General features: G+C 24.3%; 1 protein-coding gene across 1 annotated transcript; it reads right to left on the bottom strand.

The window, feature by feature from the left end:
- Positions 1-6,554: 6,554 nt before the first annotated feature.
- On the bottom strand, positions 6,555-26,975 carry LOC122499645 (ATP-binding cassette sub-family G member 4-like). Its single transcript, XM_043608098.1, has 3 exons — positions 26,779-26,975; positions 12,814-13,605; positions 6,555-8,858 (listed from the first exon to the last, which is right to left on the bottom strand). The coding sequence occupies exons 2-3, from the start codon at positions 13,373-13,375 to the stop codon at positions 7,621-7,623; spliced, it is 1,800 nt and encodes a 599-aa protein (XP_043464033.1). The 5' UTR covers positions 13,376-13,605; positions 26,779-26,975; the 3' UTR covers positions 6,555-7,620.
- Positions 26,976-27,342: the final 367 nt, after the last annotated feature.

Here is a 27,342-nt window from a genome sequence, read left to right as displayed (position 1 = left end):
TCGTGTGAAAAAAATACTACTGAATGTATATGGCAATTTTTTATTTAGACATTCGAAGTGCAGAGAGAAGATAATTTTTTAGGCGAAACCTGCGAAAGACGCGCACGATTGTAATAATAATAATTATAAAGATTATAAAGATAATTGTAATGTGCAAATCGAAAAACAAAGCCTCGAGGCAAAAAAAGCGTTTTTCAAAAACTCGAGGATCCACGACAAAGACGAAGACAATTTTTTTTGCGGTATAGTTTGTAAAACAGAAGCATATTAATTAGTCGACTCGGTTGATAAAGAATAAAAAAAAAATATGATGATATACATACGGAAAAAAATAATAATACTGTACTGTGCTTAATTGTAAAAGTGCAGCAGCAGCAGCGGCTTCAAATTATTTTTATAAATAGTGCGAGAGACTAAAAATATGGTTCCTCTTTCGAGATAAAATAGCGCGACTCATTTTTTTTTAGATTTCAGTTTACTCTCACTTTCTTCTTCATCTTTTTTTTAAATATCATATTATAGAGTATATTATCATTATTATTATTATCATTATTATTCTCTACTCGACTAGGAAATTCAACCTTTTTTTTGCGATTCTTCACATTTATGAAAAAGTACACTTAATTTTTGAATAAGCGTTTTTTTTTATTTTTTTTAATTTCGAGCGTGAACTGATTCCAATTAATAAAGAGGATTTTATTATTGACTCTCGAAGAAATTTTCCTTTTTATATTAAAAAATCAAAAAAATATAAATTAAATATCAACGTTTTTAATAATGATATGTAAAATTTTAAAATAAAATTTTAAAAGTAAAAATCTTGTTTTTTTTTAAATTATTATTTTTATTTTTTTTTCATTTATTTTTAATTATTTTACACTCAGGAAATTTTACTGTCAAAGTAAATTTATTGATGTGAAATTTACTAATAGGAAAAGTTGATCGAAATTTGTTTTACAAAAAGTTGAGAATTATTTTTTTTTAGAAATATATTTAAAAACAGATTTTAAAATATATTCAAAAATAGAATTAAAAAACATTTAAAAATATATTTAAAAATGCATTTAAAAATAGATTTAAAAATGTTTCGAAAAATATAACATAAAAATTCTAAATTTATTAGAGAATTATAAAAAATTAACTGTTTTTTTCTACGAAAAATTTGTTTAGCAACAACTATTTTCAAAATCGAGTAAAATTTATTGATTTTTCTTTCCAAATTATTGAAAATAGGGCAATATTTTAAAAAAAAATCGACTAATTTTAAAAATATGTTTATAATATATTTGAAATATATTTTTTAAATATTTAAAATTTAAATTTTAAATATTTTAAATATTTTTAAATATATTAAATTTAATTTAAGAAATTAATTAATTTAATTTTTTTGAAAAAATAGCTTTAAAAAAAAGGTTAAAAAAGAGAAAATTCTTGTAATTTTGAAATAATTTTAAAAATTTTACGATTTTTAAAAATTATTTCAAACGTTTTGGAAAAAACCGGATTTTAAATTATTTTTTTATTTATAACAATGTTCGTAAATAAATAAATAACAATTTTTTTTAAAGAAAAAAGCTTCTAAAAATCAAGTACTTAAATAAATTTTTGTTTTGAAAATTTTTAAATTCTTACAAACCGAATAAAACTTTTTATATTTTTTTAGAATTGAATGTCAAAATTCTTAAATTTTCAAAATTCTTTTTTTAATTAAAGAAGAAATAATTAATTTTTAAAAAATTAGCAATTTTACTAAATTAACTAAATTATTTTTTAAAATAAATAAAATATTACTCTTATTTAAAAATAATTTAATAAATTATTTTTTTAAATAATTTAGTTTTTGAATTTGATTTTTAAAAATCGACTAAAACTTTAAAAAAGAAAAACAGTTTCTTTTCTAAATCTTCGTTAAAATTATTGTCGTTAGTTAAAATTTGAAGAAAATTCTATCATTTATTTTATATAAATTATTTATTAAAATTATTTATTTAAATACTAGAATTTGATTCAAATTTTAAGAAACGAAAATTTTAACGACGAAAATTTTAAATTTTACCCCAAAAGGAGAATTTATTCTAAACGAATAAATTCTAATGGGATTTAAAAATGAAAATTTCAAAGATAAAAAGAAAATCAAAGAGTAAAAAAGAAAATTATCATTAAAAAGTTTATGTGTAAAATAAAATAGTAAAATTTTCATTAACTTCGAAAGTCAATGATATTTCTGCTCGTTGAATGTGTTAACGCTTTAAATTTGATTTCAATTTCGTTTTTTTAATTTTACAAATTTAGAGCGCAAAAAAAAAATAGTGAATAAGATTTTTATACGTTTCTCCTCCCCTTAGATAATTTTTTCCTCTTTTCAACGTGTACACAGATTTTATTCACATTTTTTGAGTAAACTTTACTTCGAATTTTTTTATTTTTTCTCTAAAAAAACATATATTTAATTTTTTGTAGTAATTTCACTCGATTTGTCGCCATTTCCAAAAAAAAAACGAAATTAAGTCTACTTTCTTTTTTTTAAAAACAACCAGGAAATTTTCTTTCACCCAAGAAAAATTTTACAGATGTAAAAATTTTTTTCCTACACAAACAGATAATTTTACAAACGTAAAATATTGTTTCACACAAGAAGAGAATTTTACAAACGTAAAATTTTTTTTCACACAAGAAGAGAATTTTACAAACGTAAAATTTTTTTTCACACAAGAAGAAAATTTTACAAACGTAAAATTTTGTTTCACACAAAAAGAGAATTTTACAAAAGTAAAATTTTTTTAATTAAAATATTATTCCATAAAATAATTTTTATTTTATTTATTAATTCGGAAACTCGGTAATTTTTCTTTCTTCGTAACAAAGAAATGAAATTGGAAGAAGAAAAAAAAATTTATTTTTCCTATTTTTAAAGTTTATTTTTTACTAAATACTCAGAAAAAAAGAATTTTAATAAAAATTGAAGAAGAAGAAGAAAGCTGAAAAAAATAAAATAGTGGGAGAAAATTTCTTATGTTTAGAATCGAAAAATTGAATGAAGAATTTTTATCAATGAGGATCTGAAAATAAAAAAAAACCACAATAAATAAAATGTAGTGATCGTCGTATAAATAAGGCGAGCGAAACGTTTCCGACTTTTTTTTTTATTGTATATTGCGGAACGTTTCCAGACATATCTGGCGCATAATTGTAAATAATAGATCAGCGACGCATGCCTATTCAATTACCCTAACTACGATTATTATTATTATTATTATGCTGGCGATTTATTATTATTACTGACATCGATCATTATTATTATTATTGCTGTCATCGATCATTTTTATTATATTATTATTATTAATTATTATTATTATATTATTAATTATTATTATTATTATTAATTATTATTATTATATTATTATTATTATTATATTATTATATTATTAATTATTAATTATTATTATTAATAATTGTTAATAATTATTATAATTATTATAATTATTATTATTAATTATTAATTATTATTATTAATAATAATTATAATTATTATTATTATTATTAATAAATTATTATTTTTAATAATTATTATAATTATTATTATTATTAATTATTATTACCACAATTAACTATTGTCAACGATTGTGAAATCACTCGCAAAAGTGGAGAAAAAAGAAATCCATGAGAAAGAAAGAAAGGAAATTTTTGTTTTTGAACAAAAATATAGCTCAACGATGTGTACCCAGTTGCCATGTATTTTAATTTATTTAGATTCTTAAATAAATTTTATTGATAAAAAAAAAATAGAATTTTTCGTCATATTTTTCCTAAATCCCCAATATTAGCTATATTTTTATTCAAAAGCATTTGTTTTTTCACGAATTTTTTTTTTTGCTATTTAGCCACAAAGGGAGAGTTTTGTAAACGTTTTAAATGTTTTAATTTTTTAGCAAATTATTTTTTTAGTTCTCTAATTTTAGGATTAAAAATATATTTTATAAAATTACTTTATATATGAATATGATCTCAAGCGTTTTTCTTTCGAAAAAATTTTCCCATTTTTTTGCGATGTGATTATATTTTTTTTTCTCGATGCGAAAAAATATGTGGAAGAAAAGAAAAAAGTTTATACGCATCGCTATTTTTTTTTAAATTTAAATAAATTTGGCTTTTTTTGTGTAATAAAAAAATATTTTATTTGTAAAGAAGAAAGAAAAAAATATGGAGAATATTTATAAGAAAAAAAGGAAAAAAATGTAAAATAAACAAAATTGTGGGAAGATGAAAATTTTTCCTTGCGTTTGAAAAAAGTCGCGATTTTTTTTTCTCTTTTTTTTTGAAATTAGATATTTAGATGTACATTGTAATATTGATATATAGATATTGAGAGAATTAAAAACTGCGATATAGAAAACTTTTGATGGCGCATAAAAGGTGCACGTTATTATTATTATAATTATTATTATAAATTGCGAGAGCGAAATTAAAATGGATTTTGAGAGAAATTGTTTCATTGCCATTTAATGACTATTATCACTAATAATAACATAATAAATGTGCCATTTTTATACAAATTTCGTTGTTTTTCATTAATTTTTTCATTCAAGTTTCCTTAAAATAAAAAAAACTTCCTCAAAATAAAATAGTAGTGTTGAAGAAATAATTTTTTTTTAATTTATAAATACTTTTAAAAAAATTTTTTTGTTTATAAAAAGTGTAAATGAATCATTACTTTTGCATAAAATAAATTTCTATCAATTTATATATACTACCATTTGTAATTTTTAGTATTTAGTTTTAATTTTATAATTTATTTTCATAAAAATCTTTGACACTAACATTTTTCTCTTTTAACATTTTTTAAACTTTTTAATTTAATTATTTTTAACTTTGTAATTTTTAATGTTTCATTGGTTTATTGAAATTATTAATAATTAAATTGTAATAAATTGTTTATTTACCTATTAATTTTTTATTAAATTTCATTTTTTTATATTTATTATTTTATAACTTATTTTTATTTTAATTTAAAAACAAAAGGTTCAATTTTTGAGAAAGCGTTTTTTCTGAATTTGTAATAATTTAAGACGTTAAAAGTTTTTAAATGTAAAAAAACTTTTTTTATTTAGAAAATTCAGGTGAAGGTCAATTTTTTATTATTTTTAAACGAATACAAATTTTTGATGATTATTGATGAATTGTATATTTTAAAATTTATCGCATAGCTTCTGACCTTTTAAACATTTTATTGTTGTGGTAATTTTCATTATAATTTAAAGAAATCTTTATATAAATAAAATAAAAAAAAAAAAAACCAACAATAACTTTAGAAACAATGCGAGTTGTTAAAGAAAATTTTATTGCCGAGAGAAGAATCTTTTTTTTATTCGTAAATTATTTAAAATATGTAAAATAGGTACTTTTCGAAATATAAGTTTAATAAAAAGTTTAATTTACAAATTAGAAGGAAATAAAATTTTTAAGATTTCATTTTATTTAAAATTTTTTGTAGCATTCGTTCTCTGAGAGGAAATTTTTTTTGGTCCTTTTTTTAATTTTATTTATTTATAAAAATAAAATTTCAAATAACAAAATATTTTTTATTTCCTTTAAAAAAAAAACTCCTGACGATTTTTTCCCCTGCAACCTTGGCATTGTCGCCGCAAATGTCAGGGAATTATTTAATTATATTTTATCACCGTCTTCTGAGACGATTTTGTCATTTCAATTTGACATCCTATTAAACTTGATTTTTATAAATCTTTCTGCAATTATAGAAGAAAACTCACCGACCCTGGACCACTTGTTTTTCTTCTGTAAAAGACAATTTACAATCATTGAGAATAAAATATGAAGGCTTCAAAAAAAAAGTAAATAAAACAATAAAAAAATACAATAAGATTAAGAAATCCAGTTTTCGAATTAAAAAAGAATTTTTATAAACAAAGTAAATGACCAGGAGGAGAATTAAAAAAATGTCAAATGCGGTCATGGATAAATAATAAAAATTTATTCTTATAGAGTGAATATGTTAAAACAATAAAGATTGATGGGTACGATAAGAATTTGCAAAAAAAGAGAGAAATAAATATTAAAGAAACAAAGTGGAATTTTTAATGGATTTGTATACAAATCCATTACATTTTTTTTTTTTTTTTTTTTTTTTTTTCTCTATAGAAAAAAGAAGGAATGTGGATGAAAAAAATACTTTAAAATAATTAATTAGTATTTTTTTCTTTAATATAATTTATAAACTAATTTATAAGAAGCGAAAAATTACACCAACAATAAATACTATCCATGTTTTCTCTATTAAAAAATATTTTTTTAAATATTTTTTTTTCTTATTAATTAACAAATATTCATATTTTCATTTTTTCAAAAAATTGCAAATTAAAAATTTTATTATTTATTACCAATTTTTACAGTTTCTTTTTTTTTTGTAAAATCCGAATTATTTTCCTAATTATAGAATTTTTTTTAGTTTCTAAATAAGTTCGGAATTCAAAATTAAAAAAAATATTTTACTCAATGGAAAATTAAATTATTAAGTTATAATACATTTTTTAAATTCTGACTGTTTTTACAACTTTGAATTTTTCGAAAATTTGTTTTTATAAAAAAAAAAAATATTTTTGAGAGACAATTTTTAGTTTTAAATTATCCCGTGTAGAAAAATTTCGTGGCGCTAGCTAGCAGCGCTAGACTGCATGTAAATTTACCATGTATCTAGCACTGCTAGCTAGCGCCAAGAAATTTTTCTACACGAGTTTTGGCGTTAAAAATTTTAAAGTAGATAAATATATTTATTTATATTTATTTGAATTTATATTTTTTAATTTTTTACGAGAAGTTTTAAGGCCATGCTCTATAAGACAAAAATTTACTGAAAATTTACAACAAATTTATTTTTCGAATAATTATTGTCTAGCCTTTGAAAAATAATAGAAATTCGTAAAATTCAAACAGTTGGTAAAATTTGTCATTAACAACATTTTTTCCGTTTTGTATAATTCAGTTTTTATTCTACAAAAATGTTTTCTGTTTAAAGAAAATCTACTTTACCGATTGTCGTTAAAGTACCATTTTCATTTTTAATGCAGATTCACAATTTTTGCACTTAATTTTGCACACAATTTTTGTATATTTTAAAAAATACGAATGTAATAATTTTGTGAAAAGTAGTTTTGTAGAACTACAATTTAAATAAAACAATAAATCTTCGGATTATTTTTTTTCAGACTACTTAACCATTGGTCGGTAAAAGACACAAATATATCTGTGTCCTTTTCTGCTCTTACGTTCGCGAAGCAATTCTTAACCTTAAAAAGTTGATTTTTTCAAATTCTTCATATTTTTTTTACACAAATCGATCAGTCTTTGTTTATCGTTCACTTTATACTATTAACCATCCAATTTCTATTTTTTGTTCACTTCCAAGTTGAGAGAAAGTAAATAAAAACGAATTTTTAGTGGCTTTTAACAGATTTTCAAGGTTATAAAACTAATTCTTTGCGCAGGTTTTTTGCGCAGAGCCTAAAAATGAACAAAAAATACTGCTTGTTCTTGGATTAAGAGATTTTTCCACTAAGATTGTGTCATGATGCGGCTTTTCCTTTTGAAATGGCAAGTGAAAAATATTTAGAAACTGCTAATTTTTCTTCTCAGTGTATAATAGGCGATTAGCTGAAGAAGAAATGTATTAACTCCAAGAACAGTGACGTCGAACCAAAAACCCTCGCCATTCATTCCGAGTTCATCGATCAGCGTCTGTGGTGCTCGATAATGGCAATAGATGTCAGGGCAGGTCATTTTCTCTCTACCATAGCCGTAGAGAGCCGAAACCATCGCCTCCATTGAGTACCTCAAATAACTCAGAAAACTCACCATATACCAAAAATGACTCATATGTGTATAAAGTACCAAAAATCCGGCGAAAATTAACATCGTACACACGGTAATTGCTCCTAGGAATGTGCCATTCACGGGATTTAGGGTTGTACCCAATAGTAGACCCATTGCTTCGGCTATGATTGTCGTGAGAATTGCGCTGCTGGTGAACATCAGAAAACGAAACCACTCGAGAGGTTGACTCGAGAGATAGTACGAGACCGCACTGTAGACCGTGGCGAAAAACGCCTGTACTGGCATATTTGTCATGATGAATGCCAAATAGTAGGTCCGCAGTTTGTACCAATTGTTGAAGTGCTCCTTCCGCAGGACAAGAAGCTCCGAGGGGAATTTAAGTACAGCCGGCATCATACTGGTGTAGCAGAGATAAACCGTGGTGATAATGAGGAATCCAACGTTGCTGAATGTCTTGGAGCCGTCAGAGCCACAATCGGTGAATTTCAGTCCAAGGAGAATACCCACAAGGAAATGGAGCAAAAGTTTAAGGTGAGTTGTTGTCCAGTCGCGGTAGAGCTGTATGCAGCATCTTTTGACAAGAACTCTCAATCTGATGATTTCTGACGGTGACGTTATGAGGACTGTGGTCTTCCCGTCGTTGTTGATTCTTCTCTCTTCTTCGGCGGTGAATTTGTCTAATTTCGGCGGAGCTACAAATCTCCAGGAGGAATCGCTAGCCGCGACTGTTAGCTGATTTTTAAAGTCTCCGTATTCGTAGGAAATGACTTCGATTACATAATCGGCGGGGTTGTGGTATTTAGGACAGTTGAGTCCAAGTCTGCTGAGGTAGGACACTGTGTTTACTGCTGCTCCCTGGAACATGCAGAGTCCGTCCGCTAACATGTACACGTGGTCGAACATGTCGTAGATTGCAGCACTAGGTTGGTGAATGGTACAGACGACGGTTCTTCCTCCTCTGGCTAGATTCTTCAGCACCGAGACGCATTGCATTGATGCCAGGGAATCAAGACCTGTAATCGGGTTCAAGAGATTTTTAGGATATTTAGAAAATTACTGGAACGTCCTGAGGATATCCATTTGCTTGCGGCGATTGCAGAAAGCATTTGCTTCCTGCAATCGCCGCAAGCAAATGGATATCCTCAGGACGTTCCAGGAATTTTCTGAAATATTCGATTGTAACGAATAATTATATTAGTCGTAGGGTTTTTTAAAGTTAGCAGCGAGGGAATTCCGGTATGCTCCAGTATCAAGAGTACCTAACAGTAATTATAGATTTTGATTCTGGTATGTTCTATAGTGGCAAGAATACATCTTCTCGGATTTATCAGTTCAGTGACCTAGATATGATCTACATAAACATCTAGAGAATAATTCTAATTACGGTATGATCTAGTGGCAAGGATACCTTTCCTAAAATATTTTCTAAATTAATTACCTACATTAGGAAATTAAAAATAATAACCTACATAAACATCTAGAGAAAAATTCTAATTCCAATATTGTCTAGTGGCAAGGACACCTTTCCTAAAATTCTTTTTAAATTAATAACATCGTTTTATAAAAAATGTCAATTATAAGAAATTTTTGTTCCATTTTCATCCCTTCAAATAATTATATACTTCTATAATAAACAAAATTAGAATACTTTTTTCTTAACCTCCAACTATTTAGCTTTCAAAATTCACCAAAAGTTTTTAAATTGATCAATTTTTTGAGAAACTACATTTTTTATAAAAAATCTCAATATTGAGAAATTTTTAGTTAATTTTAAAATGTTGAAATAATTATAACTTTTGTACGAAATCGAATTGGAATAATTTTCTCTTATAGTGTATCTATTTTGCTTTCAAAATTCACCAAAAGTTTTTAAATTGGTCAATATTTTGAGAAACTACAATTTTTATACAAAATGTCAATTTTGACAAATTTTTGTTTCATTTTCATCTGTTCAAAAAACTCTCTATTTTTATAATAACTCATATTTAAATAATTTTCTCTTACAGTGCATCTATTTAGCTTTCAAAATTCACCCGAACTCTAAAAATTGATCAATTTTTTGAAAAACTACATTTTTTAAAGTAAATGTCAATTTTGAGAAATTTTTGTTTCATTTTCACCTGTTCAAATAATTGTATATTTTTATAATAATTTATACTTAAATAATTTTTTCTTACAGTGCATCTATGTAGCGTTCAAAATTTACTGGAATTCAGAAAATTAATTAATTTCTTGAGTAACTACATTTTTTATACAAAATGTCAATTTTGAAAAATTTTTGTTTCATTTTCATCTGTTCAAAAAACTGTCTATTTTTATAATAACTCATATTTAAATAATTTTCTCTTACAGTGCAACTATTTAGCTGTCAAAAATTACCAGAATTCTAAAAATTGATCAACTTTTTGAGAAACTACATTTTTTATAAAAAATATCAATATTGAGAAATTTTTAGTTAGTTTTAAAATGTTGAAATAATTATAACTTTGGTACGAAATCGAGTTGGAATAATTTTCTCTTATAGTGTATCTATTTTGCTTTCAAAATTCACCAAAAGTTTTTAAATTGGTCAATATGTTGAGAAACTACAATTTTTATAGAAAATGTCAATTTTGACAAATTTTTGTTTCATTTTCATCTGTTCAAAAAACTGTTTATTTTTATAATAACTCATATTTAAATAATTTTCTCTTACAGTGCATCTATTTAGCTTTCAAAGTTTACCGGAATTCTGAAAATTGATCAATTTTTTGAAAAACTACATTTTTTAAAGTAAATGTCAATTTTGAGAAATTTTTGTTTCATTTTCATCTGTTCAAATAATTGTATATTTTTATAATAATTTATACTTAAATAATTTTTTCTCACAGTGCATCTATGTAGCGTTCAAAATTTACTGGAATTCAGAAAATTAATCAATTTTTTCAGAAGCTACATTTTTTTATAAGAAATTTCAATTTTGATAAATTTTTGTTCTATTTTCAACTGTTCAAAAAACTGTCTATTTTGATAAAAACTCATATTTAAATAATTTTCTCTTACAGTGCATCTATTTAGCTTTCAAAATTCACTCGAAGTTTTAAAATTGATAAATTTTTGGAGAAACTATATTTCTTGTAAAAAATGTTGATTTTGAGAAATTTTTAATTCATTTTCATCAGTTCAAATAATTGTATATTTTTATAATCAATCAAATTTAAATAATTTTTTCTTAAATTGCATCTATTTAGCTTTAAGAATTCGCTAGAAATTTTTGAATTGATCAATTTTTGGAGAAACTACATTTCTTGCAAGAAATGTTGATTTTGAGAAATTTTTAATTCATTTTCATCTGTTCAAATAATTATATATTTTTATAATAAGTCATATTTTAATAATTTTCTCTAAAAGTGCATCTATTTAGCTTTCAAAATTCACTCGAAGTTTTAAAATTGATCAATTTTCAGAGAAACTACATTTCTTGCAAAAAATGTTGATTTTGAGAAATTTTTAATTCATTTTCATCAGTTCAAATAATTGTATATTTTTATAATCAATCAAACTTAAATAATTTTTTCCTTAATTGCATCTATTTAGCATTAAAAATTCACCGGAAATTTTTAAATTCATTAAGTTTTTGAGAAACTACATTTTTTATAAAAAATTTCAATATTGAGAAATTTTTAATTAATTTTCATATGTTGAAATAATTATAACTTTTGCACCAAATTGAGTTTGAATAATTTTCTCTTATAGTCCATTTATTTAGCTTTCAAAATTCACAGAAATTCTGAAAATTGATCAATTTTTTGAGAAGCTACATTTTTTTATAAGAAATTTCAATATTGAGAAATTTTTAATTAATTTTCATATGTTCAAATAATTTTAACTTTTGTACCAAATCGAGTTTGAATAATTTTCTCTGATAGTGCATCTATTTAGCTTTTAAAATTCACTAAAACTTTTTAAATTGATCAATTTTTTTGAGAAACTAGAATTTTTAAAGAAAATGTCAGTTTTGAGAAATTTTTGTCTCAATTTCATCTGTTCAAATAATTGTATATTTTTGTAATAAATCAAATTTGTATAATTTTCTCTTAAAGTGCATCTATTTAACTTTTAAAATTTACCGGAATTCTGAAAATTCATCAATTTTTTAAGAAACTGCATTCTTTATAAAAAAATTTCAATTTGGAGAAATTTTGTTGACTACTTTCAGTTAAGTAGCTAAATTTAAAATGGTGGTGTTTAAATTGCGTAATTCGAAAGAAAAAGAGTTTCGAACAAATTCAAAATGGTGGTGTTTAAATTGCGTAATTCAAAAGAAAAAGAGTCTCGAACAAATTGTAGCTCCTCTCTGATAAGGGTACGTAAGTCATCATACGAAGGAGAGGCAGACGGAAGAACAGTAATTGAAGCAGTGGCTTTTTAACGCGGTGTCGAAAAATGGTACTACTGAGAGTAGCCACGTCCCCAAAAAAGATCTCAATAAGGAATGTCAGAATGGAAGAGTGAATGTTTACGGTTGGCCTAGAGGAAAGCCTCGAGTCCGGTCGACAGCAAACTGAGGACATTCTAGTGCTTGGAATGATGGGAAACCTACAGTCGGTGGATCGTAGACTCTCTCTGAAAATCCGCTATCTGGATTGCCTTACCCAGGAAGACGAAGTCCAAGGAAAGACAGGAAGTCTGTCTTTTCTTAAGGTCATGTTATTCAGTGTGACGTTTTTCCATAGTAAAGTTTGCCAAGAGGCAGGAGATGAAGATCCTAGGACCTAAAAAATAATAGAGGAAGCTCGCAGTTTTTGAAACCTACCTAGGGAAATAAGAAGTAGAAAAATTGGGGTACCTAAAGATAGGTTTTACGTCGTGCCTAATCAGAAGAAGGGACAAATTGTAATAGAAAGAATTATGGTCACTAATTGGAAGGATTACACTAATTATAATTATTACACTGTAACGAAAAGTCCAATCAATAATAATTTCTACCTGTTGTTGGCTCATCCAAAAAAACCACCGGTGGATTATCGACGAGTTCAAGAGCAATGCTAAGTCTCTTTCGCTGTCCTCCACTGATTCGATCACACCTTGTCTCCTTACACTTGGAAAGATCCAGTGAATCCAGAATGTCATCAATAACCATCTGTTTACCCTTCGAATTAAGACTCTGTCCAAGTTTGAGATCAGCAGACATTGTCATAATTTCATTGACAGTAAATAGAGGATAAAGTTGATCGTCCTGTTGAATGTAGCACGCCTGTTTTTTGTAATCGCTCCATGACTGTTGCACTTTGCCAGTGACGTAGGAAACCTTTCCATCCACTCTTTTTCTCTGCAGACCCGTGAGGATATTAAGAAGCGAAGATTTGCCAGCACCCGAGGGTCCCATAATTGCGGTTAATTCCCCCGATTTGAAACAGCCGCTCACACCCTGAAGAATCTGTTTAGTTGGACCTCGAAAACTGACTTGAACTGTGTAGATGACATTTTCGAATTCGATGTCAATTGACTGGGCCTTGGGAAGATTGAGGAGAATCGATCGTTGATACATTGTTGAAATTAATCGTCTCTTTTGAGACGGGGTTTGATGTACTGAATTTCCCAAGAAGGGTCAAGTTACTTTGCTGTATGGTGCTTCTTCGAATGCAACATGTGTTTCTTTGTAATTATCACCTTCATGGAATCATTGTTGACGATAATATTTGAAGTTGCCTTGATGAATTTAGCTTCATTTTAGGTTCGCTTTTAAAAATTACTCCTCTTGTAGAACAGCCTTAAATTCTGAAAACAGAAGAGGTGTCAAATTGTAATAAATTCTTGCAAAGATTGTTATTTTATAAAAATATTTTTTACTACATTTCATCTGTTTAAATAATTATATCCTTTGTACAAAATCGAGTTTGAATAATTTCCTCTTAAAGTGCATCTATTTAGCTTTCAAAATTCACCGGAATTCTGAAAATTGATCAATTTTTTGATAAACTACCATTTTTTATAAAAAATGTCAATTTTGAGAAATTTTTATCTCATATTCATCTGTTCACATAATTATGTTTATTGCAATAAATCATATTTTAATAATTTTCTCTTAAAATACAGGTATTTAACTTTCAAAATTCACTGAAATTCTTAAAGTTGACAAATTTTTTAAGAAACTAGACTGTTTTACAAAAAATGTCGATTTTGAGAAATTTTTGTTTCATTTTCATCCGTTCAAATAATTGCATATTTTTATAATAAATCATATTTGAATAATTTTCTCTTAAAGTGCTTCTATTTAGCTTTCAAAATACACCGGAATTTTGAAAATTGATAAATTTCTTGAGAAGCTACATTTTTTAAAAAAAAATTTCAATTTTGAGAAATTTTTAATTTATTTCTATCTGTTGAAATAATTATATCTTTTGTACTAAATCGAGTTTGAATAATTTTTTCGTATAGTGCAACTATTTAACTTTCAAAATTCACAGAACATCTGAAAATTGATGAATTTTTTGAGAAACTACATTTTTTAGAAAAAATGTCGATTTTAAGAAATTTTTGTTTCATTTTCATGTGTTCAAATAATTCTATATTATTATAATAAATCATATTTGAATAATTTTTTCTTAAAGTGCTTCTATTTAGCTATCAAAATTCACTGGAAGTTTTTAAATTAATCAATTTTTCAAAAAGATACATTATTTATAAAAAATTTCAATTTTGAGAAATTTTTAATTTATTTTCATCTGTTTAAATAATTATATTCTTTGCACCAAATCGAGTTTAAATAATTTTCACTTAAATTGCTTCTATTTAGCTTTCAAAATTCACCGGAATTTTGAAAATTGATAAATTTCTTGAAAAGCTACATTTTTTTAAAAAAAATTTCAATTTTGAAAAATTTTTAATTCATTTTCATCTGTTGAAATAATTATATCTTTTTGTACTAAATCGAGTTTGAATAATTTTATCTTATAGTGCAACTATTTAACTTTCAAAATTCACAGAACATCTGAAAATTGATGAATTTTTTGAGAAACTACATTTTTTAGAAAAAATGTCGATTTTAAGAAATTTTTATTTCATTTTCATCTGTTCAAATAATTCTATATTTTTAGAATAAATCATATTTAAATAATTTTTTCTTAAAGTGCTTCTATTTAGCTATCAAAAATTACTGGAATTCTGAAAATTGACTAATTTTTTGAGAAGCTACATTTTTTTATAAAAAATTCTAATTTTGAGAAATTTTTAATTGATTTTCATCTGTTGAAATAATTATATCTTTTGTACTAAATCGAGTTTAAATAATTTTATCTTATAGTGCATCTATATAGCTTTCAAAATTCACAGGAATTCTAAAAATTGATTAATTTTTTAAGAAACTACATTTTTTATAAAAAATTTCAATTTTGAGAAATTTTTAATTCATTTTTATCTGTTCAAATAATTGTATATTTTTATAATAAATAATATTTCAAAAATTTTCTCTAAAACTGAATCTATTTAGCTTTCAAAAATTACTGGAATTCTGAAAATCTATAAATTCTTTGAGAAACTACATTTTTTACAAAAAATGTCGATTTTGAGAAATTTTTGTTTTATTTTCATCAGTTCAAATATTTGTATATTTTTATAATAAATCGAATTTGAATAATTTTTTCTTAAAGTGCTTCTATTTAGCTATCAAAAATTACTGGAATTCTGAAAATTGACTAATTTTTTGAGAAGCTACATTTTTTTATAAAAAATTCTAATTTTGAGAAATTTTTAATTGATTTTCATCTGTTGAAATAATTATATCTTTTGTACTAAATCGAGTTTAAATAATTTTATCTTATAGTGTATCTATATAGCTTTCAAAATTCACAGGAATTCTAAAAATTGATCAATTTTTTAAGAAACTACATTTTTTATAAAAAATTTCAATTTTGAGAAATTTTTAATTCATTTTTATCTGTTCAAATAATTGTATATTTTTATAATAAATAATATTTCAAAAATTTTCTCTAAAAGTGCATCTATTTAGCTTTCAAAAATTACTGGAATGCTGAAAATCTATAAATTCTTTGAGAAACTACATTTTTTACAAAAAATGTCGATTTTGAGAAATTTTTGTTTCATTTTCATCAATTCAAATATTTGTATATTTTTTTAATAATTTAAATTTGAATAATTTTTTCTTAAAGTGCATCTATTCAGCTTTCAAAATTTACCGGAATTCTTAAAATTGACCAATTTTTTGAGAAGCTACATTTTTTTATAAAAAATTCTAATTTTGAGAAATTTTTAATTGATTTTCATCTGTTTAAATAATTATATCTTTTGTACCAAATCGAGTTTGAATAATTTTTTCTTATAGTGCATCTATTTAGCTTTAAAAATTCACCGGAAGTTTTTAAATTGATCAATTTTTTGAGAAACTACATTTTTTTACAAAAAATTTTAATTTTGAGAAATTTTTAACTCATTTTCATTTGTTTAAATAATTGTATATTTTTATAATAAACCAAACTAGAATAATTTTTTCTTAACTTGCATCTATTTAGCTTTCAAATTTCGTAGGAATTTTTAAAATTCGTCAATTTTTGGAAACACTACAATTTTTTTAAATAATAAATGCTAATTGTTGGAAGTTTTTCGTTTATTTTAATTCTTTTTAAAATTTCAACAATCCGATTTCAAGTTCGTAAAAATAAAAATGCAAACCTTATCCTTTTCCTTATTTGTATCATATTTCCGTTTTCGTTTCGTTAATTTTATTACATTATGTCACATATATTTCTATTTACATTTTTTATTCTTTTTAATTGTATCTCATTAATTTTTTCTTCATAATTTCATCTCCGGTATTTTTCGTTATTCTCCCTACATTATTATGAACTAAAATTCGTAAAAATCAAAAAATTTTCATTCTCTTATTTTTATTATTATCAGTACCATTATTTCAAATTGTAATAATTTTATCATTCAAATCGTCCACTCATAATTTTTTTTTTTCATTGTAAATCTTCAGGAATGATCTAATACAGTAATATAAGTACCTATCCAATTGAAAAATTTTACAGATCTTTGAACTTCAGTTGAAAGAGAATTACGCAATGGGAAGATTGCAACTCAAGAAGATCCGTTAAAAGACCATCAATTACTAAACATAGTTGAGAAGGATTTGAAACTTGTTTTTTATTTTGCTATTGCATAACGCATTCAGGTCTTTAAATGTCAACAAATTATTAAAATGGAACAAATTTTATTTTTTTACGACTCTACTAGGTAAATAATAATAAAAATATTAACCATTCATAACAATGATAAATATAAATATTGAATTTCAAATTTTTCTCACTTTTTAAAATAATTTTTTGAAAATTGTTATTAATTATGTTTAGTACAATTTCATGAAAAATTTTAATAATATTATAATTAAATACATTATCATATATTACAATTAAAAAAAAAAAAAAAAAAAACCGACGTAAAATTATTTGAACAATAATAATAATAATAAATTTATGTATTTATTTATTATTCATTTTCATAAAAAATTGCAATTAATAATATTTGTAACAATTAATAGAAAAAAGTTTATTAATTATTCATTCTAGAAGCTCATTACTGTCAAATAATCATTTAATTACTCCTTACATTCTGCTCATTATTTATAATAATGTTGTCAATAATAACAATTTTTATTTACTATTCCTAACACATTTTCTCAATTTTCAATAAACTTTTTTTATAATTATTTCTTTTCTGCACATTGAAGAAAATGGAAATAACATTTTTTCTTTACTTTTCTATTAATTTTTTATATTTACTTCTTTTTAATTTTTATTTCTGTTTACAAATTGTATGTAAACTTATTTTTTTAAACATTTATTGTGTTCCACTTTTCTGTTCAATTCAATTTTTTTTTTTTTTTGCTGCAAGAAATTTGCATGTCGAAACATATTGTTATTGATGAATTAATCGACAGATTTCTGAACGATTAATTATGAGGCGTATAAAGGGAATGTATTTGAAAATTTATCAAATATTCATTAGAGGAAAAAGAGGTGATAATAATAAATCAATAGAACAATTAACCATGAATTTGCATATATCGTGTTACTAATTATTATCCACGTAATTTAAAATTCTGAAAATAATATAAAATTATTCGTGTCTAATTGTTAGTTTATTGCAATTGCAAATTGCGAAAAATATTTTGTTAACTAATGCTATCGATAAATAATTATTTTTTTCTATAAATGTTCAATTTATTTCAAAAAATTCGATATTTTGCAAAAAAAAAAAAAATTTTAAAATAAAATATAAAAATACTTTCACTTGGATTAAGTCTTTACAACCGGGAAACAAATTTGAAAATTGAAACTAGAACAATTTTTGCATCTACAAAATGAGAGAAATTTGTAAAATAAAGTATAAAAATTGAAAATATAAATTTTTTTTGAAAAAATTTTTTTTTTCGTTCTTTTTGTTTTAGAAATTATGAAGAAAAAATTATTTTACGATCACATATTTCATGAATGTAATGAATGTAAATTTTATAGTTATTTTATGTAAACTGTTCGAATTAAAAATGTTTAATGTTGGCCATGTAGTGAAATAAATTTTAAATCAGTACAATAAAATTTAAATTTCATTTGCATTTTTTATAAAGTCACTCCATCCATTTTTTATATACTCGATCCTTTAATTACTATTTAGAATTATTTTTTATTAATCACATTTTTAATTAATTTAAACTGTTTTATTTTTTTTTTGTATTTACTAACTTATAAATATTTAACAAATATTTTTCCTGTCAGTTTATTGATTTAATAACTTGAAAAAAAAACTGTTTGAAATTTTTAAATTAAAAAATTATAAAATTTTTATCAAAATATAGGTTTTTTTTTTATTTTATTAAAAATATTTTTAGATGTGCTATGAAAATTAAATTTTTTGTAATAATAATTAACAAATTATTGTTAATTAACAGAATATTAACAAAATTGTTAATATTTTAATTTAAATTATTACACAAATCTGTAAAAAAAAATTCCAAGGTCGACCGATTTTTATAAGTCAGTTTTCGCTGTTCACCATTTTGGATCCGCCATTTTGAATTTTTCAAATAGGGATCTCAAAAATCTCGGGAGTTAAACAAAAAATTTTTTAGCAGACTTGTGTAATTTATTTTTGCTACTTTATATTTACAATTATTTCTTAAAAACCATTAAAATTACTCACTTAATATTAAAATTAACATTAAAATATATTTTTAATAAAATTACTTATTTATATTAATTTTTAATTAACATTATTTATTTTTTTTGACTTATAAAAAAAACAAATTTATTTTATTATTATTTAATATTATTTTACTACCTATTTTTATTTTTTTTATTATTTATTATTATTTATTTATTTTATTATTTTTATTATTATTTTAATTATTTTTAATTATAATATAAAATAAAAAAACATTTCCTATGCATATAATAATTAAACACTTGAAATTTCGGTGAAAGTGACTTTTGCATTTGTCAATTTGTTTATAAGGCGATAAAAATTATTTTTTTATACTCTTATCTTTGGTAGTCGCGCCTAGACAACAACCACTTTTAACGATAGCTACTTGTGAAATAATTTTCAACAGTTGCTATTACTTAACTATAACAAGTTTTCAAAGTTCCTTCCATAGAAGGGTCGTAAACTTGCTTATTGACTTTTAATTTTATCGAATTTTCTCGCTGTTTTTAATTCCCATTAATTAATTAAGAGGCGATAAATTTTTTTTTTTTGTATTTTCTTTATTTAAAAAAATTTTCTCCTTCATTTTATTATCTCAAATTTTTGTAAATTAATTTTTAATTTAATTATTTTTTTTTTGAAAAATTTTTTTAATTTAGTTAATTTTTTATTCTACCTTAATTTTTTTAATATAAAAATTAATTTAATTAATAAAAATTAATATAATAATCCTGTCGTAGTCTTAAATATAATTCTTTTATTTTAAAAATTACAATAAATACCTAAAAATTGAAAAAAATAAAAAATAGTGGAAAAATTTCTCTTGTAATAATATTTTTTAATGATGAACAAATAAAAAGTAGTTTTAAATATAGAAAGAGACGTTTTATCAACGTTGCTAGATCGACGAACTCGGAATCAATATCTCTCGATGTATGTTGTAAATCCCGTCTAGACAATAATATTTTTTTAGTGTGACCTTGCACTATGCGCATTCAAGAGAAACAACTGACAATGTAAAATGTCAAAGAATCATTAAGAGAATGTGTAAATTTTTTATAAATTAATTTATTATCTTTAGAATCCATAATTCAGTCTTATTATTATTGTTTTTATTTCTATATTTGTGTGAGAAAAAGAATTTCACTTTTTTATCTCTCTCAACATTTTTCTTAATGTTTTTAGTAATATTGAATCTATTCGACGCGAATCACAATAAGTGAACACTGTTGTCAAAAAGGTTGGGTGCATTACAGTCTTTATACAGGGATGGGCAGTTAGGGATAATAATAATAATGGTACAGGTAACTTATATGCAGGCCTTCCTTTATTATCTCATACCTCCTTTGATGAGACACATTCCGATTATTCAAGTTTATTCAAATTTGTTACAAATAAAAAAACTTCCCCCTTCCGTGGATTCTGCGTGTAAGAAAAATTATTCTCGAGTACAGAACGTGCAATTATTTAAAGAAGTAATATTATTCTTACTTTATTTAATTCACCTAATTGAGAATAATAACTATTTATTTATCAATTAGTCATCGTGACGCGATGTTTAAGTATCTCTATCCAACGATACACGCAATTACACAGAATTCAATAAACCTGAAATTAGATTGAATTCCTAATTGTCAGTTACATTCGCAAAATTATACAAAATTGGTTTATGACGAATAAACGTAATTACAATCTTTTTTTCCCAACAATGTTATATGTTCCGATTTCTTTCTGTTAAAACTATAATCAAAGTGATTATTTTGTAGACAACGTCAGAGTTTTTTGAAAATAAAACCACGAGATCAAAATCAAATCGTGCTAACCATTAAAAAACTTGACATTTGTCAAGTTTTTACAACTTTGTTCACATTCGATAACCATTTCCACTGACCTCGATTCAAACGAAATAGGTACATTACGTCCTAGTAACCAAATGGTAAACATTGTAACTATCATCAAAAATTCGATGGAGAACAATTTGGAGCAATCGAGGAAACTGATACAAAGTTTTGATAAAAAGACATAAATGCGAAATTGACTTTTTTTTGTATCCAGACACTTGTGAACAAGTGTGTTCACAATTCAGGTGTTTAGACCTATATTCAGAATGTTACAACTGCGAATACTTCCATTTTGTATCAACTGGCTAGTGTTTTTTTTAATTCTTGGGAAATGTTCGGAATCCGTCTGGTTGGATTCATCTAGTGATGATTTTGTACAATACATGAAGAGAAAAGCGAAGAAACATCAGATCATGTTCCTCGATGATGATTACACCACTCTGGCTAACGATTTCATCGGCAATATTGCTAGAAAAGTACCATCGCTAATTTCCACAGTGGATAATTTAACGGATTCAAATATTCCCTGGCTAATTGGAGAAAATCCCAGGGCGACAACAATATTTGTAGTAATTATCGAAAAGACTAAACTACAATCTTCTTACCTATCAAAATTGATTGAAATGATGAAAAGACTGTCTTATTCTAACCCACTACCGAAATTATTAATCGTTCACCAGAACCAGAACACAACCTACGACAAAATACTCAAATTCTTCTGGATGAATGAATTTCTAGACGTCAGTATTTTACAACCGTTGGAAAATAGTTTGTCATCTGAATTACAACCGTTACCAAATAGTTCATCACCTAAATTGTACGTAACGGAAAAATTCCCCGTTCTTCATCAGTTTAATCCGTACAGTAATGTTTACCGAATTCAACAACTTGGAAACAATGAGTCGAGGAATAGTAGTCATTTGATTGAAACAGTGGAATATTTCGATTGGTTCCCTGACAAAGGGAGGAATTTACACCGGAAGAATGTTGGGTACGTGTGGCGGGAGCAGCAAAAGGTTAGTTTCACGATTTTCAAAGGTTTGGAGAAGATGATAAATTTTAGATTGAAGCCAAAGAAACTATCGAATGTGTCAACTATTGGTGGTTTTGGATGTGAGCTAAAACTGATAAAAGGAGGATTTAAAGGTCTAGTCGAGGGGAGAAAGCAATTCATCATTGGAATGTACAATTACTATCATAATTACCGATGTCAACGACCAACACTTTTACGAAGCCGTGTTCTGTATCTAGAGAGCATGATTGTTGTTGTACCTAACATATCATCCAATGAGTTTTCAAAAGATTCTGATTTTAGTTTCATTCTCCCAATTTTGATGACACTATTTATAATCGTTCTGATACGGGTGATTCTACTGGAATTGAAATTTACCAAAGAGTTATGGCAGTCTTTGAATATTTTTGCTGTTATTGTCGGCGCCGGATTTCCCAACAATCCAAGAAGGGTTAAAGAGAGAATTGTTTTGGCGTGCCTTCTTCTGATGAGTATCGTTTACTCTGGTTTCTTTCATTCACTGTTGGTCGAAATGAATTTGCAAGTTATTCCGAAAAAGGAGATTCGAACTCTTCTGGATCTTGTTAATTCTAATTTAACGGTATTTATGGGTTCGGCTTTAACGTATCAAACATCGGCTAGTACCAAGGAAAAGTGGTATTATGAAAAATTGCAGAATCAATCTGTTATCTATTCGAATGATTATCAGTGGAATAATTGTATGAACGATCTTGTGGAGTACAAAAATATATCGTGTGTTCTGCATTTGAATCATTTCGAAAATTGGCGTAAGGAGCAGTTGGGAAATAAGTTTGAGGGTAGGAGGATAGACGAGCATATGGCGTATGCTGCAAGGGTCATTTGGATGCAACCAAGATTACCATATTCCAATAATGTGAACAGTGGACTTCAGACGATGATCGAGACTGGACTGATGGGCAAATGGGGATATTACAAGACAACTAAAGAAATGATTCCTTCAAGCGATCATTTAGAGGAGGAGGCGTCTTTCGATTTGAGTCAAAGAATTTTAACAATTGCTGCAATTGGTTACACTCTGGCTTTTGTTGTCTTTATTGGTGAACTTGTTATTAATTTTTTCAAGAATGGCTAGATGGAACGTAATGACTCAAGGTAATTTCTGGGTTAAGAATCATCTTCTCAGAGATTCAATTATTTCAGTATATTTCCTCCTGGATTCAGAATCATCTTCACAGAGATTTAATTATTTCGGTATATTTCTTACTGGACAAGATAGACTTAATTTTCAAAAATTGGTGGAATTTGTTTGAATTTTGTTACTCGGGGGTTTTTGGGGTCTCTGATAACGAATCTAAAGTCAAAATTACAATATTCAAAATGGCGGATCCAATATGGCGGACATGAAAATTAAAAATCTGCTGAATTCGCTTAAAAATAGTTTCCTTGGGGGTTTTCGGGGTCGCTGATTCCAAATATAAGGTCAGTTTTCAAAAATTCAAAATGGCGGATCCAATATGGCGGACATAAAAATTAAAAATCTGCTGAATTCGCTTAAAAATAGTTTCCTTGGGGGTTTTCGGGGTCGCTGATTCCAAATATAAGGTCAATTTTCAAAAATTTAAAATGGCGGATCCAATATGGCGGACATGAAAATTAAAAATCGGCTGTATTCTCTTAAAAATAGTTTCCTTGGGGGTTTTTGGGGTCGCCGATTCCAAATATAAGGTCAGTTTTCGAAAATTCAAAATGTCGGATCCAATATGGCGGTTTTTTTTCAAAATAAGTCGAATTTACGTGAAACTTGTTATATTTATTATATCGAAGAATTATGATTCTTAAATTAATATTTACATTTTAAAGACGTTTCTGTGTAAGCTTAACATTGTTTTTTGTAATTATAATGTTTGAAACTACGAAAAAAATTTGTCTTCATTTTAACGAGATTAAATAAAAAATGAATTTCTCAAATTAAATTCGAGTTCTTTAAGAGATTAATTTAAAAAAAAAAATTCCTTCCCAATTTATTCTAAAAAGTTATTTTTAATACAAACAGAATAGAGAATTTTGCGATATTCTTATCTCCCCTATTACAATAAATCCAACGTATTCTTCCGCTTCCTTGAATCTCGCGAACCATACTCTCAAGTCATTAATGTCGACGCGATAATATTCCCCGATACGTCAGTGACATACATTTCATCTGTTTATTACTTCATTGTGAATTTAAAAAAAAAAAAATACTGAAGAAAAAGTAATAATTATATTGCAAATTTACTAATTTGCAAAATTGCTAATTTGCAAAATTACTAATTTGCAAGTAAATTTGAAAAAGAATTTCTACAATAAAAATTAAAAATTAGTAAATTCATGAAAAGCATAATTTCTTCGTAATTATTCAATGCCTCGTGTATTAGAGAATAAATTTTCTCCACATAACTATAAGTGCCAATGATCTATACAAGTCAAAGTATATTTATGTATATATACTTTGACATGTTATATAACAAAACATGCGCGAAGAAATTTATTGAGAAACGAAAAAAAAAATTGACATTAAATGTCATAATAACTGTTTATTTTGTTTAAAGTAATCAAGATGCGATTCTCATATAATGAAAAAGTGCATAAATTATCAGATGATCGTGACATTGTTAATTGACCGTCGACAAAAGATGTCTTTATAATAATCATAGTATTGGACTAAGGCCATGGACCGTAAAAAGAAATAATCTTGGATCTTAAAAGTTCATCTAGATTAAAAAAAATTTTTTTTTTTGACGTAATGAATAAAACCAGTTTTGTACTAATAAAAGATGATTTTTTTCTAATTTTTTCTAATTTTTTAAAGGTTTTTTATTATAAAAAGAAAAAGATCAATTAATCTCACATTATGACATTTTGATTGTACCTAATGTAAAACAAGGTTAAATGTAAAATCAACACAAGATTTATAAAAAATTATTTTAGATTGTTTTATTATTTACTTATTATTATTTTTTATTTAATAAAAAATAATTCACTAAAATTGTGTACTATTATTTAATTTGATTCGATTTTTAAAAATTTAAAGATTCTTCAATTTGCATTAGTTTTTTATCAACATTAAAACTATTACTAAATTGAAATTAATAATGAATAATTAATAATAAATAATTATTAATAAAGAATAAATCAGAAATATAATAAATAAATTAATATATTTATAAATTTATTTATTATTTATAATAATATAAATATCATTAATAATGATTAATCAATAATAACATAACATTATTAAAATTTTGTTTTCTATATTCATTTATTTATTTTACATATTTTAATATTTTAAATATTTTTTTCCTTTTTTTTAAATAGTTTATTATTTATATACAAATATATTTATAATTATTTATAATTATTTATATATTATTTATTTTTTTTATATAAGTATTTATATATATATACATATATATATATTATTTTTTGACAATCAAAATATGAGAAGAATTGAAATTTCAAAAATTTTTACAATTTCGTATTTTCATTGAGTAATGAAAAATTGAAAATTTTTTATTAAAATTGACAAAAAAGTGAAGAATTAAATTTTTTAGACAATGTACGTCCGAGGTACATACAATATTATTTTTAATTATAATATTTACTAATTACAATTTTTTTTTTAAATTTGTCTACAATAGCTTTTAACTATTCAAATGAGATAATTGCAAAAAGCAAACAAAAAAGACGATTTGAATATATTTACAATGTTTCATTCAGTTATAAAGGGAATTATTTAAATGATTTAATAAACTATTGATAAATGAATCAACTTTAGAAAATAATTAAAAAATTAGTAAAACATTGCATTACTAATTTAGAAATTAAGAATAATTCACCATAAATGTTAAAAATAATAAAAATATTAATAATAAAAATAATAATAAAAATAATAATAATGAAAATAATAATAATAATAATAATAATAATAATAATAATAATAATAATAATAATAATAATAAAAAAAAATAATAATAAAATAATAAAATAATAATAATAATAATAATAATAATAATAATAAAAATAATAAATAAATAATTAAAAAATTAATAAAAATAACAAATATTTAAAAAAATGTCAAAAAATCTGAACAGAAATCAGTACAAGTAAATGTTTATAATTATTATTTGATACCAGCGTGACAAGAAAATATTTATCAGCATTTTTTGTCGTTTTTTTCAATTTCACTTTTTATTAATGTCAAATAATTGATTAAATTATCAATTAATTTCTTACACAATCGATATCTAAATTATTTTAATTGCAATGAATTTGAAATAAAAATTTTAATTATTTATAAATAATAAACATGTTTCTTTTGTGTTTATTTTTACAGTTTTCTTTACATTTAGTTTTTATTTTCAAACCTTCATGTTGCTTTTAAACAAAACAAAAAATATTTAATTTTTTTAATTATTTTAAAATTAGGTGGATCTCTTTTTAAAAATTAAAAATCAACCAGTTTTCAATAAAAAAAAATAATTTGAAAAAAAAAAATTAGTAAATTAAATTAATTAATTAGTAAACTATAAATATTTTAAGTAAAATTTTTACAGTTATTATGTTATTTTAATTGCAGTTTGTTTGAAATAAAAATTTTAATTATAAATAATAAACATTTTTGTTTTATATTTATTTTCAGGTTTGACTCTACTTATCCGAATTTAAATTCTCTTAATAAAGTTTAAATTTTAATTGAAATTTTTCGTTAATTTAAATTTCCCAAAATTTAAGAATGAAAAATCATTTTAAAAATGAGAAAAACAAACTTTTTTTTAAGTTAAAAATGTAAGTTAAATGTTTTAAAATAAAAATTGTTTACAGTTATTAAATTACTTTGTTTAGTCAATTTTTGAAACTCACCTGTCGTTAGAATCCTTTAATTTATTTTCAGCAGGGAAAAACTACTTCGACGAGTTTCAATCAAAAGAAAAAAGAGAATAAAAAAAAAAAAAAAAAAAAAGAAAATTGTAAAGTTCACGTAAAAATTGAAACTTTTCTGACCGACAGTTGCAATGAAAAAATTTCATTCGTCGACGCTCGATGCGATTCGTGCGAAAGTGAATCACAGTCTGATCCAAGTTTCTGACAAGAGGGAACTTGTAAACTCAGGGGCAGTAAAAGGTTATACGTTAACATTCCCATACGCCATTTTATTTTTATCAAATTACTCTCTAATGTGAATTTGATATTGAGTTCTAATTTCACAAAAATTAAAATAAAAATAGAAATACAAGAAAAACTGCTGTCGAGTTGAATTTTTTTATTTTTGTCTTCATTTTTGGGGAAAAATTTTCTTTTTTTAGTATTTGTTTCGTTTCGTCGATGTTATGTTAATTTTAAGACTTTTTTTTATAAAAGTTACAGTTTTGTAACATTAACACCCTATTGAAAATTTTCTTATGGGTTCCCATAGGAACCCATAAG

This window comes from Leptopilina heterotoma, unplaced genomic scaffold (assembly GCF_015476425.1).
Source record: "Leptopilina heterotoma isolate Lh14 unplaced genomic scaffold, ASM1547642v1 Lhet_17, whole genome shotgun sequence".
Taxonomy (NCBI): Eukaryota; Metazoa; Arthropoda; class Insecta; order Hymenoptera; family Figitidae; genus Leptopilina; species Leptopilina heterotoma.
The sequence above is the reverse complement of the archived record's forward strand: the minus strand, read 5'-3'. Positions and strand labels throughout refer to the sequence as shown.

What these genes read in the sequence shown, in the direction of transcription:
- LOC122499645 (XM_043608098.1), bottom strand. Translation starts at nt 13,375, where the DNA reads ATGTATCAACGATCGATTCTCCTCAATCTTCCCAAGGCCCAGTCAATT. An exon ending in TTTGGATGAGCCAACAACAG is followed by an intron (nt 8,859 to 12,813) that starts GTAGAAATTATT and finishes ACCCGATTACAG; the next exon opens with GTCTTGATTCCCTGGCATCA.